Raw genomic sequence first — 26,528 nt, forward strand, 5'->3', positions numbered from 1 at the left:
CTACTCATGCTACTGCTCTTGGCAGCTGAGGGGGCTGTGGGAGAACTTGGAGAGAATCCCAAGATGCGCAGTGATCAGCTCTTCCTTCCCACAACGCTGCACTGTGGGATACATACCCACAGTGCATTGCTCACCCTGTTGATGATGGTGTCCTCGATGTGGACATGATCTGTCGACAGAGGGAACAAGTGTGAACACCCTTTGGAAATTTTTGTTTTGTTGACTTTTAGGTGTCCACGTAAGTTTTGTCAACAAAATGCGGTAGCGTAGACAAGTCCTCAGTGTGATAAGAACTACTAGGGCTGGTCTACACTTAAAATGCTGCTGTGCCACTGTAGCATTTAAATAGACACTACCTACGCAGATGGGAGGGTTCTACTATCAATGTAGGTAATCCACCTCCCCAAGAGGAGGTAGCTAGGTTGACAGAAGAATTATTCGCAAAAAGAACAGGAGGAGTACTTGTGGCACCTTAGAGACTAACAAATTTATTTCAGCATGAAATATTTGTTAGTCTCTAAGGTGCCACAAGTACTCTTGTTCTTTTTGCAGATACAGACTAACATGGCTGCTACTCTGAAAGAAGAATTATTGCATTCCCTAGCACAGTCTACATGGAGACTTTCTGTCTACATGTAGATTTTTCACACCCTTGGACTGATGTAGTCAAACCGACCTAATTTTTTACTGTAGACCAGGTCTTACTTCTAAAATCTTGAAGAACACAGTGACCAGACACAATCAGCTCAATTTACTAATTACTTCCTTTGTTTAATAAATCAGTCTTAAATGCAAAACATGCTTTAATAAAAAAAGTCTGAAACAATCAGCACACTGAAGACAATTTTTAAATTAAAAAAATAAGATGCTGCTTTTTTGCGCATTTTAAAATTAATTCCAATATACATCCCAGTACAGCTCATCACAAATCACAAGTACAAAATTAATTTAGTAAATAAATGCAATTCATCATTTTTTAATTGAAAAAATGAAAAAAAATAAGAATCAGATTAAATGTATGTTAACCTATATAATTGCTTAAATATGTACAGATGTAGCATGCTGTCTGGGCTAGCAAAATGAAGTACCAATTTTAGCACAGAGCTATCTTTAGCTGTAAATCAACGTTTTAATTATTACCAACCCATGAGAATCAACATTTCTTCAGAAAAACAACTAAAGTTAAAATGCAATAACACAGTTAAGACAGATGATGTAAACCAAGGTTTCCTGCTTGCTGATTTAAACTATGATCAAAATCGGTGATTTAAACTGCTCTGATTTAAATCAAGCTCTCTTTTTTTTTCTTCAGGCTCTATCAGCAATTAGTGCATCTGTTTTTTTAAATACAACGGTTCAAATATTGTATGGGAAACTTTCTTTGACAGATGCACCTAACTCATCAGCTCCCTGAACAGTTACGTATGTGCAGTGAACATAGAAGGAAACTGTGATAGCACCTGAATACACTCAGGCCTTGGCTACACTCACACTTTACAGCGCTGCAACTGGGGTGTGAAAAAACACCCCCCTGAGCGCTGCAAGATACAGCACTGTAAAGCGTCAGTGTAATCAGGGCAGCAGCGCTGGGAGCGCGGCTCCCAGCGCTGCACGCTACACCCTACACCCGTAAGGGATGTGGTTTACATGCAGCGCTGGGAGAGCTCTCTCCCAGCGCTGCCGCTCTGACTACACTCACACTTCAAAGCGCTGCCCAAATTCCAAATGTAGCCATACCCGAAGACTTTACTTCTGTGAAAGTAGAATGAATTATATTGTAAAAATAAGAATGGATTAAAGAAATGTTGTACGTACCTTTAAGCAGAAATAAGAAATGTTGAAATACAGGTGCCAGGAAAAGAAACATTAGGCATAAACAAAGGTGCTAATGGCGAAACATTAACAGAAGATCAGTAATAGTTAGTAAGGAAATAAGATATGCATGCCTAGCCCAGGTAAACTTTTCAGATTCTGCTTCCTTTGTTATCTTGTTACGTGCTCGCCCTTTTAGCTGTATAAATAAGATAGTTTGTCTCTTGCATGGTGCTCACATTATCCGGGTGTCATTAGCAGAGCGCTGTGTTAATAAAACAGAGTGGTCTGACAAACTGAGTCCTGAGTCTAACTTTGACACTTAGCAGCGTTTGTGCTGAACCCAGGATGTTAGAAAGAGAAGGCAGGTGAGGAGAGATGGCAGGTGAGGAGAGATGGCAGGGACACTTGCTCATACAGACTAACAGGGCTCCCGCTCCGAAACCCGTCTCCAAGGAGTGCGTGAATGTGGTGCTAGGCTCTGCCAGGGTCCCTAGCAGAGCCCCGCTGACTCCACAGGGCCTTGCGGGGCTCTCCCTAGCGCACTGGGAAGATACAGTATTAGGGGTCAAGGCGACACTCCGCAGCCTGACGCGTGAGCTGGGCTCGGTACTAGCACTGGGGTCTCCAGCCCCGCACGTTAGTTGCTGCTCTTCATTTGGCCGATTCCTGCCCATCTATTTTCAGATGGGAACCGGCCCGGCGAGCAGGCCCAGCCTCCGCGCAGCGCGGGGAGCGCGACAGCAACACACTCCGCTCAGCCCGCGGCAGCGACACCAGCGCTCCCGGGAGGGCAGCAAGGCGGGGGCGCCCCCCCGGGTCTCAGCGCCCCCCGCTATAAAACAGGCGCCGCGAGTCCCCCGCTGGCAGCTACAACCGGGGCCGAATGCGCCGAGCGAGCGGCGCCGCCCGTGGGCTGAGCAGGCAGCGAAGGGCCCCGCGCTCCCTACCGCCGGCACTCACCGCTGTAGGTGGGGGGCGCGGCGGCCGAGCGCCATTCCGCCTTCTCCGTCTTGTGCTTCTTGTGCTTCTTGCCCATGGCGGCCCCGCCGCGGCCGGAAACAGCCGCCGTCACCTCGAGCCCCACCGGGAGCGAGTCGGGAGATGCACTTCCGGGTAAGGGGTCGACCTGGAGCATGAACTTCCGGGGCAGGAGGCGGGGTTCCTTTCCCCGCGTTTTTCCAAAGTAGCGACGGGAGCTACTTTCCGTGCGCGAGCCCAGCCCAGCCCCCTCTCCTTCCCGCGGCGCGCGGAGCGGTACGTTACGTCACGCTACACTGGGGGAGCGTGCGGCGCGGGATGGGCTGAGGGGCACGATCCGCGCTGGGGCTCAGACGGGCTCCCTGGAGCCGAGCGGCCCGGAGCCCCCCTGGCAGCGCAGCGCAGCCCGGCCCGTCCCTGCAGCGGCCCGTGCGGTGTCTCCGGGGTCCGCCCGTGCCCTCTGCACCCGAGCCGCATCCGCGCAGGCCCTGGGGCGGCCGGGTGTAGACAGAACATCGTGTTCGCACGCGGTGGTGCCCGCGGTCGGGTCAGCCCGAGGTTCCCTGCCGGGTAGGGGCCTAACCGCCTTGGCCTGAAGGTCCGACAGAGAAGCTAACGCGATTAAATAATAGATGACTGTGTCTAGGGCTATAAAGTAGGGGATGGGCAAACTATGGCCCATGAGCCAGATCCAGCCCCTCAGGGATTTGGATCCAGCCCACGGGCTTGCCCCCTGTGCAGGGCCAGTGCAAGGATATTTTGTGCCCTAGACGAAACTTCCACCTTTCCCCCATCCTCTGGCACAGAGCATCGCTTATTATAAACTTTCATAAATGAATACAGTGGAGTTACATCTTGGGGTTAGGTTCTAAGATCAGTGTGTAAGAGGAAAATCACATAGTGAAAATGACCATAAACTACAGAACATACAGTATACACTAGAACAGGGGTCCTCAACCTACAGCACGCGTGCTGATTTTTTTTTTAATGGCAGGCTGTGGGTCCCGGCTGCCGCTGAGGCTTCTGCCAGTCTGGGGTTCAGAGTGCTGTAGATGGCTGCCTAGTTCGCCTAGTGGTTATGCTGGCCCTGGCCCAGTGGCACCATGGCCCCCGTGCCACTCTCAGGAGCAGCTGGCACCACATCCATGCTGCCCCAAGGCCAATGGGAGCTTCAGGGGAGGTACCTGGAGGTGTGGCAAGGACAGCACATGTGGAGTGCTCCCTTCCCCCCCTCCGGTCCCAGGGGCCACAGTGCTTCCTGGAGCAGGGCTGGGGACAGGGCCAGCATGCAGGTGCCACTGCCACTCCAGAGCCGCTTTAGGTAAGCAGTGCTGGGCTGGAGCCTAAACCCCTTCTGCCCCTTAACTCCCTGTCCTGAGCCCCCTCCCTACACCTTGCACCCCTCCTGCACCCCGAATCCCTTCCTTGAGCCCCCTTGTAAACCCCAACCCCCTGCTTTGAGCCCCCTGCTGCACCCTACACCCCTGTATACACCAGCCCCCTACCACACCCCACGCTCCTTCTGCACCCCAACCCCCTGCCCTAAGCTCCCTCCTGCACTCTGCACCCCTCCTGCACCCCAACCCCCTTCCAAGCCCCCTTATACACCCTGCATCCCTCCTCTGCCCCAATACCTTGCCCTGCGCCCCTTCCTGCACACCGCACCCCCTCCCACACCCCGCACTCCCTCCTGCACCCAAACCCTCTGCCCCGGCCCTGCATACAATTTCTGCACCCAGATGTGGCCCTTGGCCCAAAAAGTTTGCCCACCCCTGACCTAGTGTCTCATTTGTGAAGCACAGAAGAGTCGACCCCTGCATTGATTCAGTCTCACTGGGTGAGTCTATACTGCATTTTAAAACCTTCCGCAGCACATCTACAGGTATAGACCAAGGAAGCCAAACTCCGGTCAGAGCCTGAATATCTACACTGCTGTTTTTAGCCTGAGCACAAGTCTACAGGCTGTAGACTTGGGCTCTGACGTTCACTGCTGCGAGTTTTAAACAGCAGTGTAGATGTATTCTCAGTACTGTTCTCAGGTGTCCTCTTGCCAGATGCCATAGCTGGACTAGGCAGGGACATGTTGTGATTCTCTCAGTAGAAGCACAGTCATTGTATGCTTCAGCCACAACTGCTGGGTGAACTAGGTCTAATTGGTGGACAAAATAATGAGAGGATGGACTGTTTCACCCACCACTCTCTTTTTGGGTCCTTAAAGAAAGAGACTTCGGGGGGAGGAGAGACAGGCTACGTTAGCAAGCTTCACCATCTTGGCTGCATCCATAGGCGCCGACTCCGTGGGTGCTCCAGGGCTGGAGCACCCATGGGGAAAAATTAGTGAGTGCTCTGCACCCACCGGCAGCCAAGCTCCCCTCACCCCCCTTTCCCACCTCCTTCCCCTTCCCTGAGTGCACCGCACCCCCGCTCCTCCACCTACCTCCCAGCCTTTCCTGCCCGGCAGCTGGCAAACAGCTGTTTGGCGGTGTTAGCATGCAATGGGAGGGAGGAAGAGGAGTGGGAATGTGGCACGCTCAGGGGAGAAGGTGGGGCTGGGTCAGGGATTTGGGGAAGGGATTGGAATGGGGGCAGGGAAGAGCCAGAGCTGGGGGAATGGGGCGGCAGCAAAGAGGGGAAGTTGGCGTCTATGGCTGCATACCCACCATCTCCTGGGACCCCAGACCTTCATTCTAATCCTGAGAAATGTCCTGGCTAGACTGGGCCAAAGAGAGAAACCAGATGACGTCAATCTGTGCTGATTCCAACTGAATCCCAAACACCACCAGAGATGAAACACAATCAGACTTTAACAAAAGCTCCAGCCCATCTCAATTGACTTCTTTTCTCTTCCCTAATAGGACAGTTGTTACCATTTTTTTTAATACCAGCATACAAGACTCTCGAACAATGGTAGTTTTCCTTCTAAAATTCCCCTCCAAATAAAGGGAAAGAGAAAAAAAATATTGTTAAATATGAAACCCTCACTTAATATTTTACATTTCAAATGCTTTAACTGTTTTTTTCTTTCTTTAATAAAAGGTTAAAAGAATGTTAACGGTGTGTTTGCCATGGTACTGAGCAGGCTGAGGTGTCTGTTTCCTGAACCCTGTTTAACACTGTTTAATGTTGGACAGTGACTGGGTTGTGCTAATATCTTTAACCCATATATTTCATCTAAATTAATGCAGCAGAATGAGTTTATAGAGCAGTTTGTAGATGTAAATTGCTGAAAGCTAATGTAAATCATGTAGAGTTGTGGACTGTGGTATAGAAGTTTGTAGATGTTTGCTTGTATTTGAGTATTGCTGCTTGAACTGTTACCCCTCTGAAAACTGCTTGAACTGTTATGTTACCAAACCTCTGTGTTATTTTAATCTTTCCATCACTTTTTTTCAATTTATGATAAACAGCCCTTTCCTCTAGAAAGTATAATAGCCACAGATCCACATTCCCACGAACATTCTATAAATATTAACTTGGCCTAATTATTATTAGAATGGGACAAATGCTTTATCATTCTGATATTTTAACAACTCTTCAAAGTCAAGGCCATTAGAGGCACTTTTTTAGTAAACACTATTGTATATTTTCTTTTTAGGAATGAATAAAATGGATGAGGCAGCTGGTGATTTAAAACAGGCACTTCCAAATGTCTGTGATTCTGTGCAGATACATGTAGAAGTTCATCAGAAATCAAACAGGTTTGTTTTATATTGTGACCATTTCAGAGGTATATGAATGAAGCCTAACATACGTCACAAGAACTTAGTAGGTTTTCCAAAACACAAGCTTCATTTCAAAAACTAGTAAAGGTGGTTAAATAAATGTGCTTACCTATCCCACCACCAAGGAAACTAATTCACTACAGAGAAAAAAAAGAACTTGCACTACCCATATACTAAACTTCTTATTCTTTTCAAGAAATGTGCATTCCACAAACTTAACTTTGACCTTGGATTTTTTTAATATATTTTTATCTTAATATTACTATTTGAATATTGACATTATTGCGATCAACTGCTAAATATCAACTATTAAGGATGTAACTTTTTTCTTCAGAATAATATACATATCTAATAACAAAAATCATGATGTCAGATTGGTAAAATTGCATATATGTAAACTTACATATGAGGCTCAATGTCTTAAAGTGTTCATATATAATTTGATGGCTTTTTTCTGGAAGAAGGTTGTTTATTTTTTTAGATTAGATATGATTGTCTATTTATTTTGGGTCAGAGTTAGTTTTATTATGTTGAAATAGAACTATGTTGCCAAATAATATGTATGGTTCATACAAGATTTATGCAGTGTATAACTATTAGTTTCCTAGCTTTTAAGTTCTTTGGACTTAAAAGTTATGTGACAGAACATTGTTGCTTAATAACTTTGAATGTTTTTTGAAACCAAGTGTTTGGGCTTTGGTATTCCAATTTTTACAACTTTCATTTTTTCTTAAATAGGCAAATTAAGGTTATTTTCATTTTAAATAAAATGGGTTGAATGAGTCATTAGATTATTAAGTTAAAGGAGTAAGAAGTGTTGGGCAAGATAATTTCTGGAAACAGACATCCGTATTCCCGTAATAGTTCTGAATTTTTGTAATTTTTTTTTTAAATCAGTGAAAATGTACTGTCTACAAGGGAGACATCACCTTAGTATGTTTATAAAGGACATGAAATCAGTCGTTTGTATGTACAAGCAATACATTATCTTAGTCTCTTTGCACTGGTTTTTGAAGAATTTTTCTATTCAATGTTGAAGAATTAATGTATGACTTATTTTTCAAGCCTGTGGGGTTCACCACCTAAACCTGTTTGCAACTCGACACAACAGGAATTGTCCTCAATTTTTCGTGTGCAGGTCATAGTCAGGGTCTCTGGCAGATGCTTTCCTTTTGTCCTGGGAAGATAATCTCATGTATGCATCCTCTCTGGTTCTGCTCCTACCCAGAGTGTTGTTAAAAAGCAAACAGGGTCATGCTTGCATGATCCTCATAGCACTGGCATGGCCTCACCACCATTGATTTTCCACTCTGCTGATTCTCTCAGGCAGGGCTCCAGAACCAGACTTGATCTCATGAGACAATGGGCCCCTCGTTCATCACAACCAGTGTGCTTTTAGCCATACAGTGAAGATCCTCCATCATTAATACTTTTGGAGGAGGTCTGTTCAAGGGATATTTTCTTGAATAGCAGAAAACATTCTTCTAGATATACTTACCTGTGAAGTGGAAATTTATTTTCTTTGTGGTCTCAACAAAAAAGTATTTGTCTGGTCCAGGCTCCAGTATAACATGTGCTGGGCTATTTGTTATATCTGAAACAACAAAGTGTTCCAGTTGGTCTATCAGGGTGTACCTGGCCACTCACTCTGCTTTCCACCTTCCATTTGATACTTGTCCATTTTTCTCCAATCCTACCTCACTCAGGTTTTTGAAAGGTCTGGGCCAAGTTTATATTCCCAAGTAGAGAAACTTAAATATGGTATTAACAAAGCTAATGGATCCATCCTTTGAACCTCTGGCTATCTGTTTTTTTGCTGCATCTTTCAGGAAGGGTAACCTTTTTGGTGGCAATTACCTTAGCAAGGAGAGTAGGAGAATTGAGACCCCTGGTGTCTGATCCATCATATACAGCCTCTTACAAGCACAGGGTACACTTACACCTTCATCCAAAGTGGCTTCTCATTTCCACATCAATCAGGCAATGTATTTATCAACTTCTTTCCTATCCCTCTTACTTATAATGATGAAGAGAGATGCCACACAGATGTTAGGGGAGTATTTGTATTTTACTTGCATAAGACTAAACCCATTTAGGTCATCTTCACAACTGTTCGTAGCAACTGTGCACAGGATGTAGGGCCTTCCAGTCTCATCCTAAAGAACTTTGTTGTGCACTTCCTCCTGTATGTGTTTTTGCTACAGTAGGCTGTGTAATTCTGACAAGCAGGGAGCTAGGATATTCAACAAGATCGCATGCAGCCTCTGCTGCTTTTCTAGCTAAAGTACCTATAGTGGACATTTGTAGAACTTATACTTGGTCATCAGTACATATTTTTGAATGTCATGGTGCAATTTTTTTTAACAGTCTAGAGAAAGTGCCAGTTTTTGATGTGTGTGTAGTCCTTCCATCATTATTTGGGTAAACTGTGATCCCACCTTTTGGACTAAACTGCATATGACTCACCTGAAGTGAAATGGATGTGTGCACTCACTGGAAGAAGAAAACATGGTTACTAACCTGTAGCTGATGTTTTTTGAGATGTGTTGTGTTGTGTATGACCATTCCATGACCCACCCTCCTTCCCCTCTATATTGGAGTCTGTCTAGTAAGAAGGAACTGTGGGGAGGAGGGCACGTGCTCTGGCCTTTATACCATTGTGAAGCAGCAGGAGGCAGCAGAGAACTCATGAGGTTCCCCATTGGGTACTGATAAGGGACCACTGGACCCGGCAGAGCACAGCTTGCAAAGAGAAGACACTGACCGGGGGGAGAGGGGAGCTAGAGGGTCCTTGGCAGCTGCAGTATTTTAGTACACCTTGAAGGAAGTAGGTGGCATGCAGGAATCTCCATACAAGCCCAGGACCCAACTTCAGGCTGTTGCTCCCTGTGGATTCCAGGGCTGGATGGGGGACGAGGATATCAAGTGTCTGGGTTGGGGTGGAGGGGGCACAGCTTGGGTGTAAGGAGGAGGGCAAGTGTCTGGGCTGGTGGGCACAGCTGGAGTCTGGGGGGGGAGGGCAAGTGTCTGGGCAGGGGGGCACAGCTGGGGTCTGGGGAGGCACAGCTGGGGGAGGGAATGGTGAGTGTCTGGGCTGGGGATGCCCTGCAGCTGGGTTTTGGGGAGAGGGAGTGTGGGCCTGGCCTCCTGCTGGGGTTCTGGGAGGTGGGGGCAGAGAAACAGGAACTGGGTTGTCATAAGGGTTTACTTAGCTCTCTACTCCTGGAGGAATTTTTTTTATGTCTGTACTGTTACAAACATAGTTGCTGAAAGGTATTTTGAAATAAATTGCCAAAATAATGTAAACTGGCATGATTATATAGTGTTATTTTGACAAAATATGCAGAATTTTTAATTTTTTGGCACAGAATTCCCCCAAGAGTAACTCTTATGTCGAGCTGTTACAGTGCAGCTTCTGCTAGTACTTTTTGACAACTTAATTTTTGGCAAGTATTAGAACTAGCGCTGTCAAGCAATTACAAAAATTAATTGATTGATACAAAAAAATTGTGTGATTAATTGCTCAATTAAACATTTTTGGCTGTTTTCTACATTTTCAAATATATTGATTTCAATTACAACACAGAATACAAAGTGTACAGTGCTCTCTTTATATTTATTTTGGATTACAAATATTTGCCCTGTAAAAAACAAAAGAAATAGTATTTTTCGATTCACCTAATACAAGTACTGTAGTGCAATCTCTTTATCATGAAAATTGAAGTTACAAATGTAGAATTATATACAAAAAAAACTACATTAAAAAATAAAACAATGTAAAATTTTAGAGCCTACAAGTCCACTCAGACAAACAAACTTGGTTACAATTTGCAGGAGATAATGCTGCCTGCTTCTTGTTTATGATGTCTCCTGAAAGTGAGAACAGGCGTTTGCATGGCACCATTGTAGCCAGCATTGAAAGATATTTATGTGCCAGAGATGCTAAAAATTCATGTGTCCCTTCATCATCAACGGCCATTCCAGAAGACATGCATCCATGCTGAAGATGGGTTCTGCTCGATAACGATCCAAAGCGGAGTGAATCAACACATGTTCATTTTCATTGTCTGAATCCGATGCCACCAGCAGAAGGTTGATTTTCTTTTTTAGTGGTTCGGATTCCGTAGTTTCTGCATTGGAGTGTTGCTCTTTTAAGACATCTGAAAGCATGCTCCACACCTCATCCCTCTCAGATTTTGGAAGGAAGGCACTTCTGATTTTTAAACCTTGAATCGAATGTTGTAACTATTTTTAGAAATCTCACATTGGTATCTTTTGTGTTTTGTCAAATCTGCTGTGAAAGCGTTCTTAAACAAATGTGCTGAGTCATCATCCAAGACTGCTATAACATGAAATTTATAGCAGAATGTGGATAAAACAGAGTCAAAGATATACAGCTCTGCCCAAAGGAGTTCAGTCACAAATTTAATTAATTCATTTTTTTTTTAATGAGTGCCCTCAGCATGGAAGCATATCCTCTGGAATGGTGGCCGAAGCATGAAGGGGCATACGAATGTTCAGCAATCTGGCACGTAAATACCTTGCAATGCCGGCTACAAAAATGCCATGTGAATGCCTGTTCTCACTTTCAGGTGACGTAGTAAATAAGAAGCCGGCAACATTATCTCCTATAAATGTAAACAAACTTGTTTTTTTTAGTGATTGGCTGAACAAGAAGTAGGACTGAATGGACTTATAGGCTCTAAAGTTTTACATTGTTTTGTTTTTGAGAGCAGTCATGTAACAGAAAAAAGCTACAGTTGTAAGTTGCACTTTCATGATGAAGAGATTGCACTACAGTATTTGTATGAGGTGAACTGAAAAATACTACTTTTATCATTTTTACAGTGCAAATATTTGTAATAAAAATAATAATATAGAGTGAGGAGTGTACACTTGGTATTCTCTGTTGTAATAGAAATCAATACATTTGGAAAAGGTAGAAAAACATCTGAAAATATTTAATAAATTTCGATTGACATTCTATTGTTTAACAGTACAATTAATCACGATTAATTTTGTGAGTTAACTGAGATTAATTGACAGCCCTAATTAGAACACTTTTTCTTCTAGAAAAAGTCAGTATTTTCCATGTTCTGTTTCTAAGCCCTTTGGAGGAAAGACCTTTTTTAAAAAGCTCTTTGTAGGTATATTAATCTTGCATGCTGCCAGGCATATCACTGGTGTTTAACAAATAATGTTGTTTCTCTCTTATTAGCACCTCAAAGAAAGAAGATATCAGGCTGAGTGTCTTAAAGCTGCTAAACAGACATAACATCGTTTTTGGTGATTACACATGGACTGAGTTTGATGACAGTTTTCTGAACAACAATGTGCAGTCTGTGTCTGTTGTGGACACGGAACTAAAACTGAAAGAAAGACAGGTAATCACATTTTTGTAAATATAAAAAGGATACGCTTTTTATAGAAAAATGTTATCAACTTGCTATTAAATCAGATTAAATTATAGTAATCCGTTTAATTAAGATTGCTCTTAGCTTTAGTCTCCTGTATTCTCAGAGTCAATTATTTCTGATATTGTATGTTTAATTTTTATTTCTTTCAAAATGATCGTAGTTTTGCATGTGTAAAATCTCAGTCAGGAACAAGTACAGCAGCAATCACTGCACCGCAAAAGATGGATACAAATTTCCCAGAATTATTTATTTTCTTCTCCCCCATGAGGCAAACAAGTGTGTATGCAGTTTTTACAAAGGAGGTGTGTATCAAAAGGCAAAAAACAGGCATTGGGATATACTAGCAGAAAACAACAAATTTTAGTTCGTCTTCTGGTGATGCAGTATCAAGCTGTCATATTTTCAGTTAAACAAATTTATCCCTTTTGCTATGTAATACTGTTTTGTTAGAGCAAAAAGATGAGGAAAATATGGTGTAGTAAAAATAATGGTGTAGTAAAAAATGTAGTACTCACAACCTGTTTTCCAAATTTAATTCTGTGTGTCTGATTCTTTCATGAATTGACCAGAAAAGTAGTATGATTCTTCAGGTGACACACAAAATGTGTCTGATTTCAATAGGCAAAACTATATTTACCCTGTCACATAACGTTAGAACAATGGAACACTAACAATTAAAAGGCTGCCAAATTTAAAACTGATAAATGGAAATACTTTTTATGCAATAGATATTTAACCTGTATAACTTATTGTCATAGGATGTTGTTGAGGCTAAAATATGATGAGGATTCAAAAGAGTAGACCTGTATATGAACAAGACTATTCATGATTTCAATAGGTAGTGTAAATGTTTCGAGGAATCTAACCCATCCTGCTGGAGCATATGAGACAACCACTCTGCTTAAGGAGTCTCCTCTATTTAACACTTTTTAGTCATTTTAAAATGTCATCTGTGTAAAGTTAATATTTAAGTCAGGAGTGGGGACCCTACAGCCCTTGGGCCCGATCTGGTCTGCTGCTTCATGTAATCCGGCCCACGGCAAATCTCTGTGCTGTGAGCCAGAAGCCCTAAGCCTTGTCCCCCTGTGGTGCTGGAGCCACGATTGGCGGCTCGTCCCTCTGTGGGGGGAAGCTGGTGTTGCCTAGCTATTAAAAGTCCAATCGGTTCTGCGCAGCTCCTGGAAGCGACCAGCTTGTCCTTGTGGCCCCTAGGAGCAGGGGCGATCAGGGAAGCGCCATGCGCTACCCCCACCCCCAGTGCTGGCCCCGCAGCTCCCATTGGCCGGGAACCGTGGCTAATTGGAGCTGTGGGGGTGGCACCTGTGGGCAGAAAGCACCTGCACAGAGCCCCCTGACCCCTCCACCAAGGGCCTGCTTCTAGGAGCCTCAGCCTCCTCCCCTGCTTCCTGCCCTATTGCTCCTCAGCTGCGGAGGGGAGGGGTCACTGTACAGGGAGCTGCTCCCCCATCTGCCCAGCCCCCGTGCATCCAGACCTCCCATACCCAGACATCCCGCCAAGTCTCACCCCGTACACCCAGAATCTCCCTAGTCCTCCATACCTGAACCCCACCCCATTGAACCTCAACCCATAGACTTTAGGGTCAGAAGGGACGAATGTGATCTTCTAGTCTGACCTCCTGCACAAAGCAGGCCACAGAACCCTACCCATCCACTTCTATAACAAACCCCTAACCTATGTCCGAGTTATTGAAGTCTTCAAATTGTGGTTTGAAGACCTCAAGCTGCAGAGAATCCACCCTGCATCTGGAGCCCCCAGCACCCAGACCTGCTTCCTCCAGATCCCCACCCCTTGTGCTGTGTCAAGGTTGGGTGCGGCTGGGTTGGGCTGGGCCATTTTGTTTACCTGCCAAAGCCCTTCCCCATCTGTGAGCCTTGGGAGTCTGTATGGGTCCTGGGAGGAAGAAGGCAGCCTGTCCAAAAATATTTTGATTGGCTGGAATCTTCTTGAACGGCAGCAGTTAAAAATAGAACTGAATGACCACTGGTTGATTGAAATACAAGAGATACTTCATAACCTACAGAGCATTTCATAAGTAGTAATCCATTAATAAAAGGGACCATAATAAATTATACAGAGTTGGGGAAAGCTAAAATCACTTTTTTGGAAATTTTTTACTATATACGAATGTGGAAAAACTGTTGAAGCTAAGTGCAAATTCTTTTCTTTTGAGTATGTGACATGTAGATAAAATGGAGAAATGCATGTGATGTCCAGCTACTGGCAAAGATAGATTATTGCAGTCAAACAGCAGGAAAGGGAAAACTGGTCTGCTTCAAAAAAATTTTTTTCCCTGAATTCTACTTTCTTTAGCAACATCATCAAGAAGCATGGAATCTTTTGATGAAGATAGTTTTACTTTTGCTGCCATTCATCTCACTAATTACATTTCTTCACCTTCTAATAACAATTTTGGTACTCCATCTGCATCAGCATTGCAAACTCCTACTTCCTGAAAGTCTTCAGATGTTAATCAAATTCAATAGATGAAAGAGGATAGAATATCATGGTCAGAAAAACAAACTTGACCATACATTTACTAGCAATATTTATGCTAGCAGTACATTATTTCATATAATTAAAAATCCATATATACTAGAAGTTTTTCATAAATCTTGGCCAATTTACAAAGGGCTAAATAGGAAACCACTCGCAGGAAGTCTTTTGAATGCTGAAGCAGATTCCATGAAAGAGAGTTGGTGTGTTGGTGTTTTTATTCTGTAAACTCCTTATGTGTCTCTACTGTCTGATGGATGGAGCAATACTCATAATGAGGGTGTTATCAATGTCATGGGAACAACTCTACAACTAGTGTTTTACTTATTCCAATGCACAATTTAGCATCACCACAAAGCCCAATATTTTGCTGGCCTGCTTAAAAATGTAATCAATGAATTGGGTCCTGGGAGGATTATTTTGGTTGACTAACAGTGCAGCTAATATGAAAGCTGCTTGGTCTTTGCAGATGAACAAATAGGCACCCCGTCTGTATATGGATATGCTGCCCATACAATGCAGCTTTTTATTGGTGATGGCAGAGACCTGACAACTTTCTCATCATGTGAAAAATGAAAAGCATTCTCAAGTTTTTCAAAAACAAAGAAAAGTCCCAGCAACAATTTTCCACCATCATTTGGTACAGCACTCGGTTTCATCCACACTGAGAAAGCCTCATTGTACTTGATGGGCATCTTCTATTAAATATCTTCAGAGATCTTTAAAGATATGCAAATATCTTCAGATATGCAACAAGGCTTGTCAAGCAGATGCTGTTGAAGAAGCGGTGGTTGGGTGTTGCCCTTGAGTAATCTTCCCTGATATTCTTGATGGCTGTCTTTGGGTGCAGAATTCATTTCACTACTTGAAACTGTAGTTCAGTCCTTTCAGAATGTGGAAAGTGATAGTTCTGCATTGTCTGATGCCAAGAATGAGTTCCTAAATACTAAAACATTTGTGAAAAGGCTGAGCACAGTCCATTTGCAAAAGCCGAAGTGAAAGATAATGGACAAAATAATACCATGGAAAAAATCAAGTGATCACTTGCACACATCAATGCTGCCTACGTGCTTGAGCCTGGACCCTTCTGATAACTAATTTGATTCGGCTTGTGACCTCATAGTGGCTATTGCAAATTTTAAAGGATATACAAATGAACAAATCTGACAGAGGCAGCAAATCATAAAGCATGAAGCAACATGTTCAGTCATAAAACAATGTAGAGTACAATACCAGCTGTTGAATCAAAACTGCTTGCTTTATCATGATGAAAAGAGTTGTGTCCTTGCACTGTAGTTACAATGGCAACATTTACATCACTTCTGTGCACTAAATAAAATTGGTCAGCTTGGGGAATGGTCCATTCAAAAATCAGGAATAGACTGAAGACGTCCACTGCTGGGAAGCTAGTGATTGTCACTAAGATTAGAGAAGAAAATTACAGGTGAAAAATTCAGTCAGTATTCGTCAGATTAAGAGGAAGAGGAAGATACTGATAAATTTGATGATGACAAAGATATAGATTAAGCAGTGGAAGCTGATAAAGAAAAAGATAATGTAAAGCGAGATGCTGCCTACCTAACGTAAGTTTAAGAATAACTTTTTTGAGTTTTTCTTTTGAATTTCATTTTTTGCTTTTAACAGTTAAGTCTTGAATAAAGTTCACATTTAAATGCTAACCTAACGTTTATAAAAAAGGTAATTATTTTTTCATTATCAAACTTCATTAATTTTCACATTTTTCTTAGTTAAAATAACTGAATCAAGTAATTTTTTTGTAATTGGGCGTAAGTATCTATCTAAGGGTAAGCCCATTGTTGCCTGTCTTTTTTTTGTTACTATTGTTCTAATAAATTAGCGCTTTGATAAATATTTGACTATTTTTGACTTTGACCATATTTCATCAACATTTGATTGGTCAATTGGCCAGTGATTTTTAGACCAGTAAAATGCCCAACCACATAAATCCCCCAAAAGTAAACTTCAGAATTCAGGTTGAAAGTAATTGTTTTCTTCAGATAGGCCACTTCTTGATGATTTCATTGAAGAGCTGAATGAATATTTAGAAGAATTTCGTGAGCAATAGACATTCTAAGATCTTTGTTCCATAGAGCTCTGTAGTTTCTAGTTACTCTGATAAATAGTAGAAATGTGGAATGTTCAGTCTCCCATCTACCACAATCAAAACCACTGAATGAATTGAAATAATGTAAGATGCACAGAAAGTGCGTAAATACCATCTCATTCTTAGTATGGTTTATTGGGGATGAGCAGGGGGGAGAAATAATGAGACTAAAATTCAATCACTGGTTCTAAAAATATGCAGATCTTTACCCAAAAACCTCAGATTGCTTCTGTTTTTTAACCCAATTCTTTTCCTTTTCTAAAAAGAGAGCTAATTACAAGCTACCAAAAAAGAGTTATTTGACTGACTTATCAACTTACTTATTAAAGCTGGCTTTTTTCTATCCATTGTAGCCCATTAACTTGAGCAAATGCAATCTCTCGATTCATATTTTTCATCTGAATGACGAAGGACCAAGCACTGAAAATCTAGAGGAAGAGAATGAGAATATTGTTGCAGCCAACCACTGGGTGCTGCCTACAGGTACTCTTCTTTTGGTAGCCAGCTGGGGTGGTTAGTGGGAGGTCCAGAGGAAAATCTGTGAATGGGAGGGGACATTGTTGTTTGACTGTAGCTATAAGGCTGCTTCTTAAAGGTAATCTCTATATGGGATGAAGCTTAGTTCCCAACAGGTGTGAGGAAGCAATGAATTGATAAAAAAAAATTTGTTAGTCATCTCTGTTTTGACTGAAGCAATGCAAAAGATTCTGGGATATGACACACAATTCTGAAGGACTAGGAGGTGGAGGAAGTAAGTGTTTTTGCAGTCATAGTGTAAATGAATGGAAATGAAAATGCATGGTCTAAATGTTTATTTTTACAAGAACATTTCACAGACTAAAAGTCTTCTATGGTATTTGTAGTACATTCTAATGAACTTTTGGGCACCTATTCTTGCTCATACACTTAATATCCTGTGTGTGTGCATTCTTCTCTCACTGTATATAGTGGACATAGGCAATATTAAATGGCGGTGTAATTAAGGGCTCTCAGGATGGGAGGCTTAATGAAAATATAGCATATGTTAAGATCTGTTGGAGAATTCTGACAGGCATCCAAATGACTGAAAATGAGTAATGCATTGAATTCTAACTCTGGAAAAGTGAGGATCAGAGCCAGTAATTGGATCAGATGGGCATTATCCCATCTTGTCAAGTCATTCATTTAAGAAAGAGAAAAAAACAAAACTGGGAGGAGGAGAGGAGTGTAGGGGCCTTGTTCCCAAAATAGGAATAAGATTTGCCCCGGATGTATTGAAATAGGGCCTGATCCTCTCTGTTACTACCATGTCTTCGGGGGAACCAGACTGGGCACTCTTAGGTGGAAGGGAGGGAAACAGCAGTTCCATGGCATTCTCTCCCTTTGACCAATCCTATAGAAAACCTGAGTACACCACATAGTTTGAGCTCCACTTCTTGGGAAGGGTTATGGGTAGGAAGGTGGCTGTTCATTTTGACATAATTTTGACATGTGAGATAATATATTAGGGTGGTTCTTCCCCAGCCACCTTCTCAGCTTTCAGTTCCTACCTATGGAAAGCTACTGCTATGATTATGAGGAAACCCTGCTTTTAAAACCTTTTTAGTTTCCTTTCTGAAAGCTCTGAAACTTATTTATAAGATTTTAATTTTCCTATTTAAAAAAAACCACATAAATACTAACCAAAATCAAGCAGTTGATTTTCACTTATTTTCTAAAACTCCTTGTTTTTTCTGCCTTGCTTTCTTACATGCCAACAATAGTCTTGTAAAAAAAATTGAATTATAAAACTGGCCTTTTTAATAAACATCCTGGCTTTCAATAGATTTTACTCTTAGCAAACTTGGCATCTCACTTTCACATTTTTAGCATGGAAAATAAAATGATTGGGAACAAATTCTATTCAATTAATTTTTTCCTACCTATAGGTAAATGTTACTGAAAGTTGAAACCAGTAAATAATTTAACCCATACTTACAGTTGTTGACCAAATAGTAGTATGCCATAGAAGTTGTAAAACTCTCTGATTCACTAATGAGTAAAGAACTTTCCTTTCAGGGCAACAAAATTAACCTAGGTTAATTTTTATTGTTCAAAATTGTCTGCTGTTTGTTCCATATCTTTAATTATGGTTGAGCATTTTTCTTATTGCAGAAAATCTGTCAGTATTATAATGCACTGTTTAGATAACAGATCTTTGCATTTAAGTGAGAGTTCTTAGTTATTAATGAAATAGGATCATACATAATGGCTATAATATTGTTTTTCAGTTGAATTCCATGGTCTTTGGGAGAGCCTTGTGTATGACATTGAAGTAAAATCGCATGTAAGTTGAATGAATAACCCCTCTGTCGACAAGGAGGTCTTGACAGGTAGCCTGTAGAAAGTGCTGCAGCTTCAGTCTTCAGAAATGAAACTTATTTTACATGGAATTTTATAAGCCTTATTAAATTTTTGTGTTTGAGGAAAAGTATGCTTTTTAATTACCTTGTTAGTATATTTCTAGTCAGCTAAAATGAAGACAGAACTTTGCAAAATGAGAAATTTTTTTTTCAGTTTTCTAACTATATTTTACTCAACAAAACTTTCTGGTAATCTCTGGATAAAAATAGATCAAAATGGGTATATTAAATGATGCAACTAAATAAGAGTTGTTTTTTAGCAGCCCTGCGCACTTTCATCTTGCATTGACTTCTGCAAAAGTGATAGGTACAGTACTCTAAACTTCTGAAAAATAGGCACCCAGCATAAATTACTTTATTTCCAGATACTCAAACTCAAATTTTGGCCATAATACTTCATAAAAAATAAAACTTTTTTTTTTTACATTTTATGTGAATAAAAGGAGATCCTGAGGTATTGTGACTTAGCATATTCTTGGAAGCTGTATTGTGGACTGTAGTAACAGCTCCATTGTTTGGCTTCATTGTTGGAATTGTATTCATATCTTGGGTGAAAGCAGATTAAAACTCATTAATTTTACCATTTGTAATTTGAATTTAGTCTGCAAAGTTTAATGATATTATCATATAAATATTACAGAAATTATATAGCTCAGCTGAATTTTCCATAACATTTCATAATGATGATACACTGTCATATTAACTATTTAAAGCTCAGACTTTTTAAAAAATGTTTGACAGTCATATTTTGTGAACTCCTCTAGCTGAAACAACACAGCCTCAAGAAACTCTGAATTCTTCCATTGTGTTTACAGTGGGAGTTAGGTCAACCTAAGTGTTGCAAAAGGTGTGAAATTAATGACATCGCTCAAGGGCTATCAATAGTGCGACCTAAATTTTAAGTGTAGGCTAGGATTAAGACATCTATGTGTCTATTCTCTAATGCATTTCTTCATTAATGGTCCCCCGACTGTGAGTGTCTGTTGTAGGAACTGAAGTCAGCTGGAGCAGCAACATCTCCAGTAATGAAATAAAATATCTTATAAAGGAGAAGCTCTTAGAGCAGAGTTAGTAGCTGTTAGGGCTATCGATTAATGTTAGTTAACTCATGCGATTAACTCAAAAAAAAACTTAATCGCAGTTTTAATCGCACTGTTAAACAATAGGTTCCAATTGACATTAAATATTTTGGATGTTTTTCTACATTTTCATATATATTCTATTCGTTGTGGTAATTGAATTCAAAGTGTGTATTATTTTTGATTACAAAGATTTGCACTGTAAAAATGATAAACAAAAGAAATAGTATTTTTCAGTTTACTTCATACAAGTATTGTAGTGCAATGTCTTAAAAATATAGATTTTTTTTATTACATATCTGTACTCAAAACCAAAAGAATGTAAAACTTTAGAGGCCACAAGTCCACTCAGTCCTACTTCTTGTTCATCCAGTTGCTAAGACAAACAAGCTTGTTTACATTTACAGAAGATAATGACTTCTTATTTATAGTGTCACCAGAAAGTGAGAACAGACATTTGCATGGCACTTTTGTAGCTGGCATTTCAAGATACTTACATGCCTGATATGCGAAACATTTGTATGCCCCTTCGTGCTTCAGCCACCATTGCAGAGGACATGATTCCATGTTGATGACGCTTGTTAAAACAAGAATGTGTTAATTAAATTTGCAACTGAACTGCTTGGGGGAGAATTGTATGTCTCCTATTCTGTTTTACCAGCATTCTGCCATATATTTCATGTTATAGCAATCTTGGATGATGATTGGCATACGTTGTTCATTTGACAAAATGCAAAGAAGGTACCAATGTGAGATTTCTAAGGATAGATACAGCACTCGACCCAAGGCTTTAGAATCTGAAGTGCCTTCCAAAATATGAGAGGGAAGAGGTGTGGAGCATGCTTTCAGAAGTCTTAAAAGAGCAACACTCTGATGTGGAAACTACAGAACCCAAATCATCAAGAAAAAGAAAATCAACCTTTTGCTGCTGACATCTAGCTCAGAAAATGAACATGCATCGGTCCACACTGCTTTGGATTGTTATCAAGCAGAACCCATCATGAGAATGGACACATGTCCACTGGATTGCTGGTTGAAGCATGAAGGGACATATGAATCTTTAGCTCATCTGGCACACAAATATCTTGCAACCCCGGCTGTCACAGTGTCATGTGAATTCCTGTTCTCACTTTCAGGTGACATTGTAAGCAAGAAGCAGGCAGCATTATCTCCTGCAATTGTAAACAAACTTGTTTGTCTGAGTGATTGGCTGAACAAGAAGTAGGACTGAGTGGACTTGCAGGCTTTAAAATTTTACATTTTATTTTTGAATCCGTTTTGTTTTGTACATAATTCTCCATTTGTAAGTTCAACTTTCATGATAGAGATTGCTACTCCAATACTTGTATTAGGCGAATTGAAAAATACTATTTCTTTTGTTTTTTACAGTGTAAATACTTCTATTAAAAGTAGAAAGCACTGTACGCTTTGTTCTGTTGTAATTGAAATCAATATATTTGAAAATGTAGAAAACATACAAAAATATTTAAATAAATGGTATTCTATTATTGTTTAACAATGCGATCTTTTTTTTTTAATCACGATTGGTTTTTATTTAATCACTTGATAGCTCTAGTAGCTATGCTATTTAGAAGAAATCTTCAGCTGGGGTGAGAGGGTAGGGAAGGCTGCTGGCCATTGTACTGATGAGTCCAGATTAGGAGAGCCTGTGTCTCCAAGTCAGCCATAGGGCATTATACCTAACTGCCTAGTCTGCTTGCTTCTTAACTCTTTCCCCTATAATAAAACACCACCCCTGCTTTCCCATAAACTCAGCTCAGAACAAGTCGTCTGATGAACTTTCCTTATTGCATTGCTCTCAAACAAAATAGTGATTTTAGCAGATGCGAGGGCTGCTTTGGTAACATAGCTCATAACTCCACTTTTCAGGGGACTTTAAATCTTCTCCCTCTACTTGCCCTGTTCAGGGCAGTCCATACTAATGAAAAGCAACGTGGGGCAAGACTGGGTTAGAAAGGGGTTGAAAATTTAATTTCATATAAAGCTATTAATGCCCTCTAGACCACTGAAAGGTTTGCAACTTATCTTATGTGTGACTAATTTTTCCTGTTTTTCTAGAGGGTGAACTGGAAAAACAGTGGAAATTTGACAGACTCATAGGCTGGCTTAGTAACAAGAGACTTTGAGTGCAGTTTTCAACCTCTTGGTTCCTCATCTCATCTCATGAAAAAACTGCTTTAGGGAGGAGTTGAAAATTCCAGTAAACGTCCATTATTGAGGCTGGTGCTGTGTGTAACAAACGTCTGGTTGCTGTGAGGGGGTTGTCCAGTAAGTCACACCATTAGTGTTCACCTAAATAATTCTAAATGTGTCCCTTGGTAATACACCCCTATCTTTTGATGGCCTCCCCGTACCTGAGAGAGGTGCTTAGAATAGCAGATCTACACACAAGCAGTTGCCCCTTGATGAAGGTCCTGAGCTTCCTCAGACGCTTGTAAAACAACAAAATCTTGAGCTACAGAGCATGCTCATCGGGACAGTGGTAACAATTAGATATTTAACTATAGAATTATTGGCACTAAGTTAATCACTTTTTTAAAAAAATGCTTATTATTAATACTTTTCAAAAAGAAAAACTTAAATATTTTCACAATTAAGTGAGCCAGTCCATGGGTAACAAAACAGCATGTTAATAACATTTCAAATTATCTTAGTTCCTGAGCAAAAGTGGAAATGTTTTTTTAAGACCTGATGCAGTTTCATTTAGAAACTACACAGCGTCAATAAACATATTAAAAGTATTTGTCTTTTAGAATTGTCTTCTGGGGGCTTCTTCACTCTCGGTAATGTCCCTTCTCTCTACTATTGGGTCATCAGTTGATTGTTCCCCTTATCCAGAGTGAAAATAATTCCAAAATCTTATAGTTTCTCCTTGACCCAATTCAGGCTACACCTCCTGGGGTTTTTTCTGCTGCATGCACTTTCTGTTGGTGACAGCTATTCACTCCTGAAATGACAATACTTTTAATCTATTTTAAAAATTGCCTGTTGCATAGTAGGTGAACTGTAAACTGATATACTGAAAATAACAATAGGCACATGGACCAAACACTGCATTGAAAAATAAATACTACATTATTATTGGTAAGAAGAGAGAAACTAAATAACCATCAAACTGAACTTAACATCTAGAAAAAGATTTCTTTGCCTTTACATGCCTATTTAAACTATGGATAGATTAATTGAAACTTCTTCTCAGTATTGCAAAACTAAAACACTTTGAAAAGCTGGAAAATACGAACAGTACTACTGTGTAGTTACAGAAATTCATAAAGATATTCCTGTCCCCACACGCATTCCAATTTTAGAAAAGGAGTCTCTGAGAGAACTGTTGTGGAATAACAATATTTAGGGTGACCAGACAGCAAGGGTGAAAAATCGGGATGGGGATGGGAGATAATAGGAGCCTATATAAGAAAAAGATCCAAAAATCGGGACTCTCTCTATAAAATTGGGACATCTGGTCACCCTAACAATATTGAGGATGTAATCAAGAGTGAAAAGACATCTCAAGAATTAATATGTAATATGTGTTAAGAACATTTTCAAGTTCTCATAGATTTTTTTTAAAAACAGTTTTGGTACATCATAAAACTTTTTTTGTTCTGTATAATGACTGTACCTACAGGACTTATGGCATGCAATATTGCAGGAATGTTACATTGACTTCTCAGTGGAAATTTAACATAAACAAAAAATTGAGATATATCAATAGAAATTAAAATATACTATTGAGTATTCCTATTCTAATTATAGATGAAGTCAGTATAGAGTCAAGCTTCTTATCTTTCAGGCAGGAAACTAAAAACTGAGGACAGTATTCTTTTTGGAAGCAAACATTCTTTTGTCTGGAGAATTCCTACTGTTTACATTTGTCCTGGGTAAAGCAATTTACCAATTGCTTACAGTAGCAAATAAACAGTTCCATAGGAAGTAAAGAAAATTTGACTGGAAATATTTATATATGATGGGGTATCAGTATATATCAGAAGATACAGCATATGGTTAAACGTCAAATAGCATCAGGCATTATGACTAAGAAAAATATACGTCTTCTAGAACATCTGAAAGTAAATATAATATGGATGTGATTGAAGCAGCTCTGTCATTATTCCAGACCAGCAACAAAATCCAGTTTTCCATGTCAAAAATTAAATCATAAATACAAAAAGAGCCATGACAAGTTTTCATCTAAAACAGATTGGACAGCAACCCATTTTCAGAGTGTATGATGCAAGTAGTTTTTTAAAAAAGAGAGAGTGTTTATATCAAATTTGACAGTATAGAACAATACCACCAATTAAACACAGGTTCAATTGCATATCTTACGAGACCTTTTGCTAATTGGGAATCCATTTCCTATATCTGTAGTCTATGCCATTTCCAATAATATTGGTAAAAATATTTTCAGAGGGAACTATGCTTATTATATCTAGAGTAAAGGCACTAAAAGTAAATGTCAGTCTGAGAAACAAAAGCAGACCAGAATTTAATTTAAAAATATATTTTCAGACCTCATTTAACAATGGTTGGTATCAAAGAGAGAAAAAATATATAAAAGAAGAAAAAAGGAAAATAAATAGTACTAAGATAAGTAGAGGTGGTCAAAAATGCAGCTTCGATGGGGCCTAAACATTTGCCTTGCTCTATGTACTTCTTTCATAGTAGTGATGATGATGTGTTATGTTCTCTCATTAGTAATCCTGTTATAGTATGTGTGTTAACGGTTCTTTCCTTCCTCTTCTTGAACTAGCTACTTGACTATGTGATGACAACTTTACTGTTTTCTGACAAAAATGTTGACAGCAACCTGATATCCTGGAACAGAGTTGTCTTGCTGCACGGTAAAGATTACAACTTCTAAATAAAGAATAAATGTATTGATAATGAAGCCATTCTCTTGACTGAGCTGTACTGCACTTCTGTGTGGTAGAATGTGGGTTCCTTTTCCCACTGGTTCTCTCCCCAAATTACCAATAATGGAAGCAATCCCCCAATGACAGGAAATGCTTTGTCATTGAACAATGATCCCTTTGGATGATTAGGGAACAGCATTGACAGGGCTTCTCTAGGAGCTGTATCTAGTCGTCTTTGGCAAGAATACAGTGGAACTTGAGGGAGCAGAGAAACCTTTCAATAACCAAGTGATAACTAATATTAAACAGATTAAATTGATTGTTTAATAAACTAAGCTGTATAATTACCCCCAGATACAATGGTAACCATTATATTTTCAATTGTTAAGTGAATACTTATTGTGGTGTTTCTGGTATAACATACAAGATGGTTTTTGGACTGTCACTCAGGGCTTGTCTACATCAGAAAGTTGCAGCGCTGGTGAGGGAGTTACAGCGCTGCAACTTTGAAGGTGTACACATCTGCAGGGCATCACCAGCGCTGCAACTCCCTGTTTGCAGCGCTGGCCGTACTCCCGTTTTGTCTCGGGTGTAGAGGATCCAGCGCTGGTGATCCAGCGCTGGTAATCCAATGTAAACACTTACCAGCGCTTTTCTTGACCTCCGTGGAAGGAGGAAGCCTCTGGTAATCAAGCTGATCTCCTTTCCCGGTTTGCTCTCTCGTTCCCGGAACCCCGAGCAAGCAGGTAAGGAGAACCGCTTGCTCGGCGGTTCGGGGAACGAGAGAGCAAACCGGGAAAGGAGACCAGCTTTGCCGCGGTTTGCTCTCGCGTTCCCGGAGCCACCCTGCAAACCGCAGGGAAGGAGACCTGCTTGCTCGGGGCTCCGGGAACTAGAGAGCAAACCGGGAAAGGAGACCCGCTTCGCCGCGGTTTGCTCTCGCGTTCCCGGAGCCACCCTGCAAACCGCAGGGAAGGAGACCTGCTTGCTCGGGGTTCCGGGAACGAGAGAGCAAACCGCGGCGAAGCTGGTCTCCTTTCCCGGTTTGCTCTCTCGTTCCCCGAACCGCCGAGCAAGCGGTTCTCCATACCTGCTTGCTCGGGGTTCCGGGAACGAGAGAGCAAACCGGGAAAGGAGACCAGCTTTGCCGCGGTTTGCTCTCTCGTTCCCGGAGCCACCCTGCAAACCGCAGGGAAGGAGAACCGCTTGCTCGGTGGTTCGGGGAACGAGAGAGCAAACCGGGAAAGGAGACCAGCTTCGCCGCGGTTTGCTCTCTCGTTCCCGGAACCCCGAGCAAGCAGGTCTCCTTCCCTGCGGTTTGCAGGGTGGCTCCGGGAACGAGAGAGCAAACCGCGGCGAAGCGGGTCTCCTTTCCCGGTTTGCTCTCTAGTTCCCGGAGCCCCGAGCAAGCAGGTCTCCTTCCCTGCGGTTTGCTGGGTGGCTCCGGGAACGCGAGAGCAAACCGGGAAAGGAGACCAGCTTCGCCGCGGTTTGCTCTCCCGTTCCCCGAGCAAGCAGGTCTCCTTCCCTGCGGTTTGCAGGGGGTTCGGGAACGCGAGAGCAAACCGCGGCGAAGCGGGTCTCCTTTCCCGGTTTGCTCTCTCGTTCCCCGAACCCCG

At 41.2% G+C, this 26,528-nt stretch overlaps 2 protein-coding genes across 7 annotated transcripts in view; one reads left to right on the top strand and one right to left on the bottom strand.

Annotated features, from left to right (window-relative positions):
* The window catches only part of BRD9 (bromodomain containing 9), a 60,653-nt gene extending 57,730 nt beyond the window's left edge, over window positions 1–2,923 (bottom strand). For all 6 annotated transcript variants that reach the window (XM_030551561.1, XM_030551559.1, XM_030551560.1 and 3 more), the window contains exon 1: window positions 2,776–2,923. In XM_030551561.1, coding sequence (XP_030407421.1) covers window positions 2,776–2,851 — 76 coding nt within the window. In that variant the 5' untranslated portion in view covers window positions 2,852–2,923. The remainder of the gene's footprint in view (window positions 1–2,775) is intronic.
* A 41-nt stretch (window positions 2,924–2,964) lies between these two features.
* The window catches only part of TRIP13 (thyroid hormone receptor interactor 13), a 37,695-nt gene continuing 14,131 nt past the window's right edge, over window positions 2,965–26,528 (top strand). The window contains exons 1-6 of the mRNA XM_030551562.1: window positions 2,965–3,069; window positions 6,389–6,491; window positions 11,734–11,899; window positions 16,926–17,055; window positions 18,822–18,877; window positions 24,807–24,897. Of these exons, the coding sequence (XP_030407422.1) occupies window positions 6,391–6,491; window positions 11,734–11,899; window positions 16,926–17,055; window positions 18,822–18,877; window positions 24,807–24,897 (544 nt within the window). The 5' untranslated portion in view covers window positions 2,965–3,069; window positions 6,389–6,390. The remainder of the gene's footprint in view (window positions 3,070–6,388; window positions 6,492–11,733; window positions 11,900–16,925; window positions 17,056–18,821; window positions 18,878–24,806; window positions 24,898–26,528) is intronic.

This window comes from Gopherus evgoodei, chromosome 2, assembly GCF_007399415.2.
Source record: "Gopherus evgoodei ecotype Sinaloan lineage chromosome 2, rGopEvg1_v1.p, whole genome shotgun sequence".
Classification (NCBI taxonomy): Eukaryota; Metazoa; Chordata; order Testudines; family Testudinidae; genus Gopherus; species Gopherus evgoodei.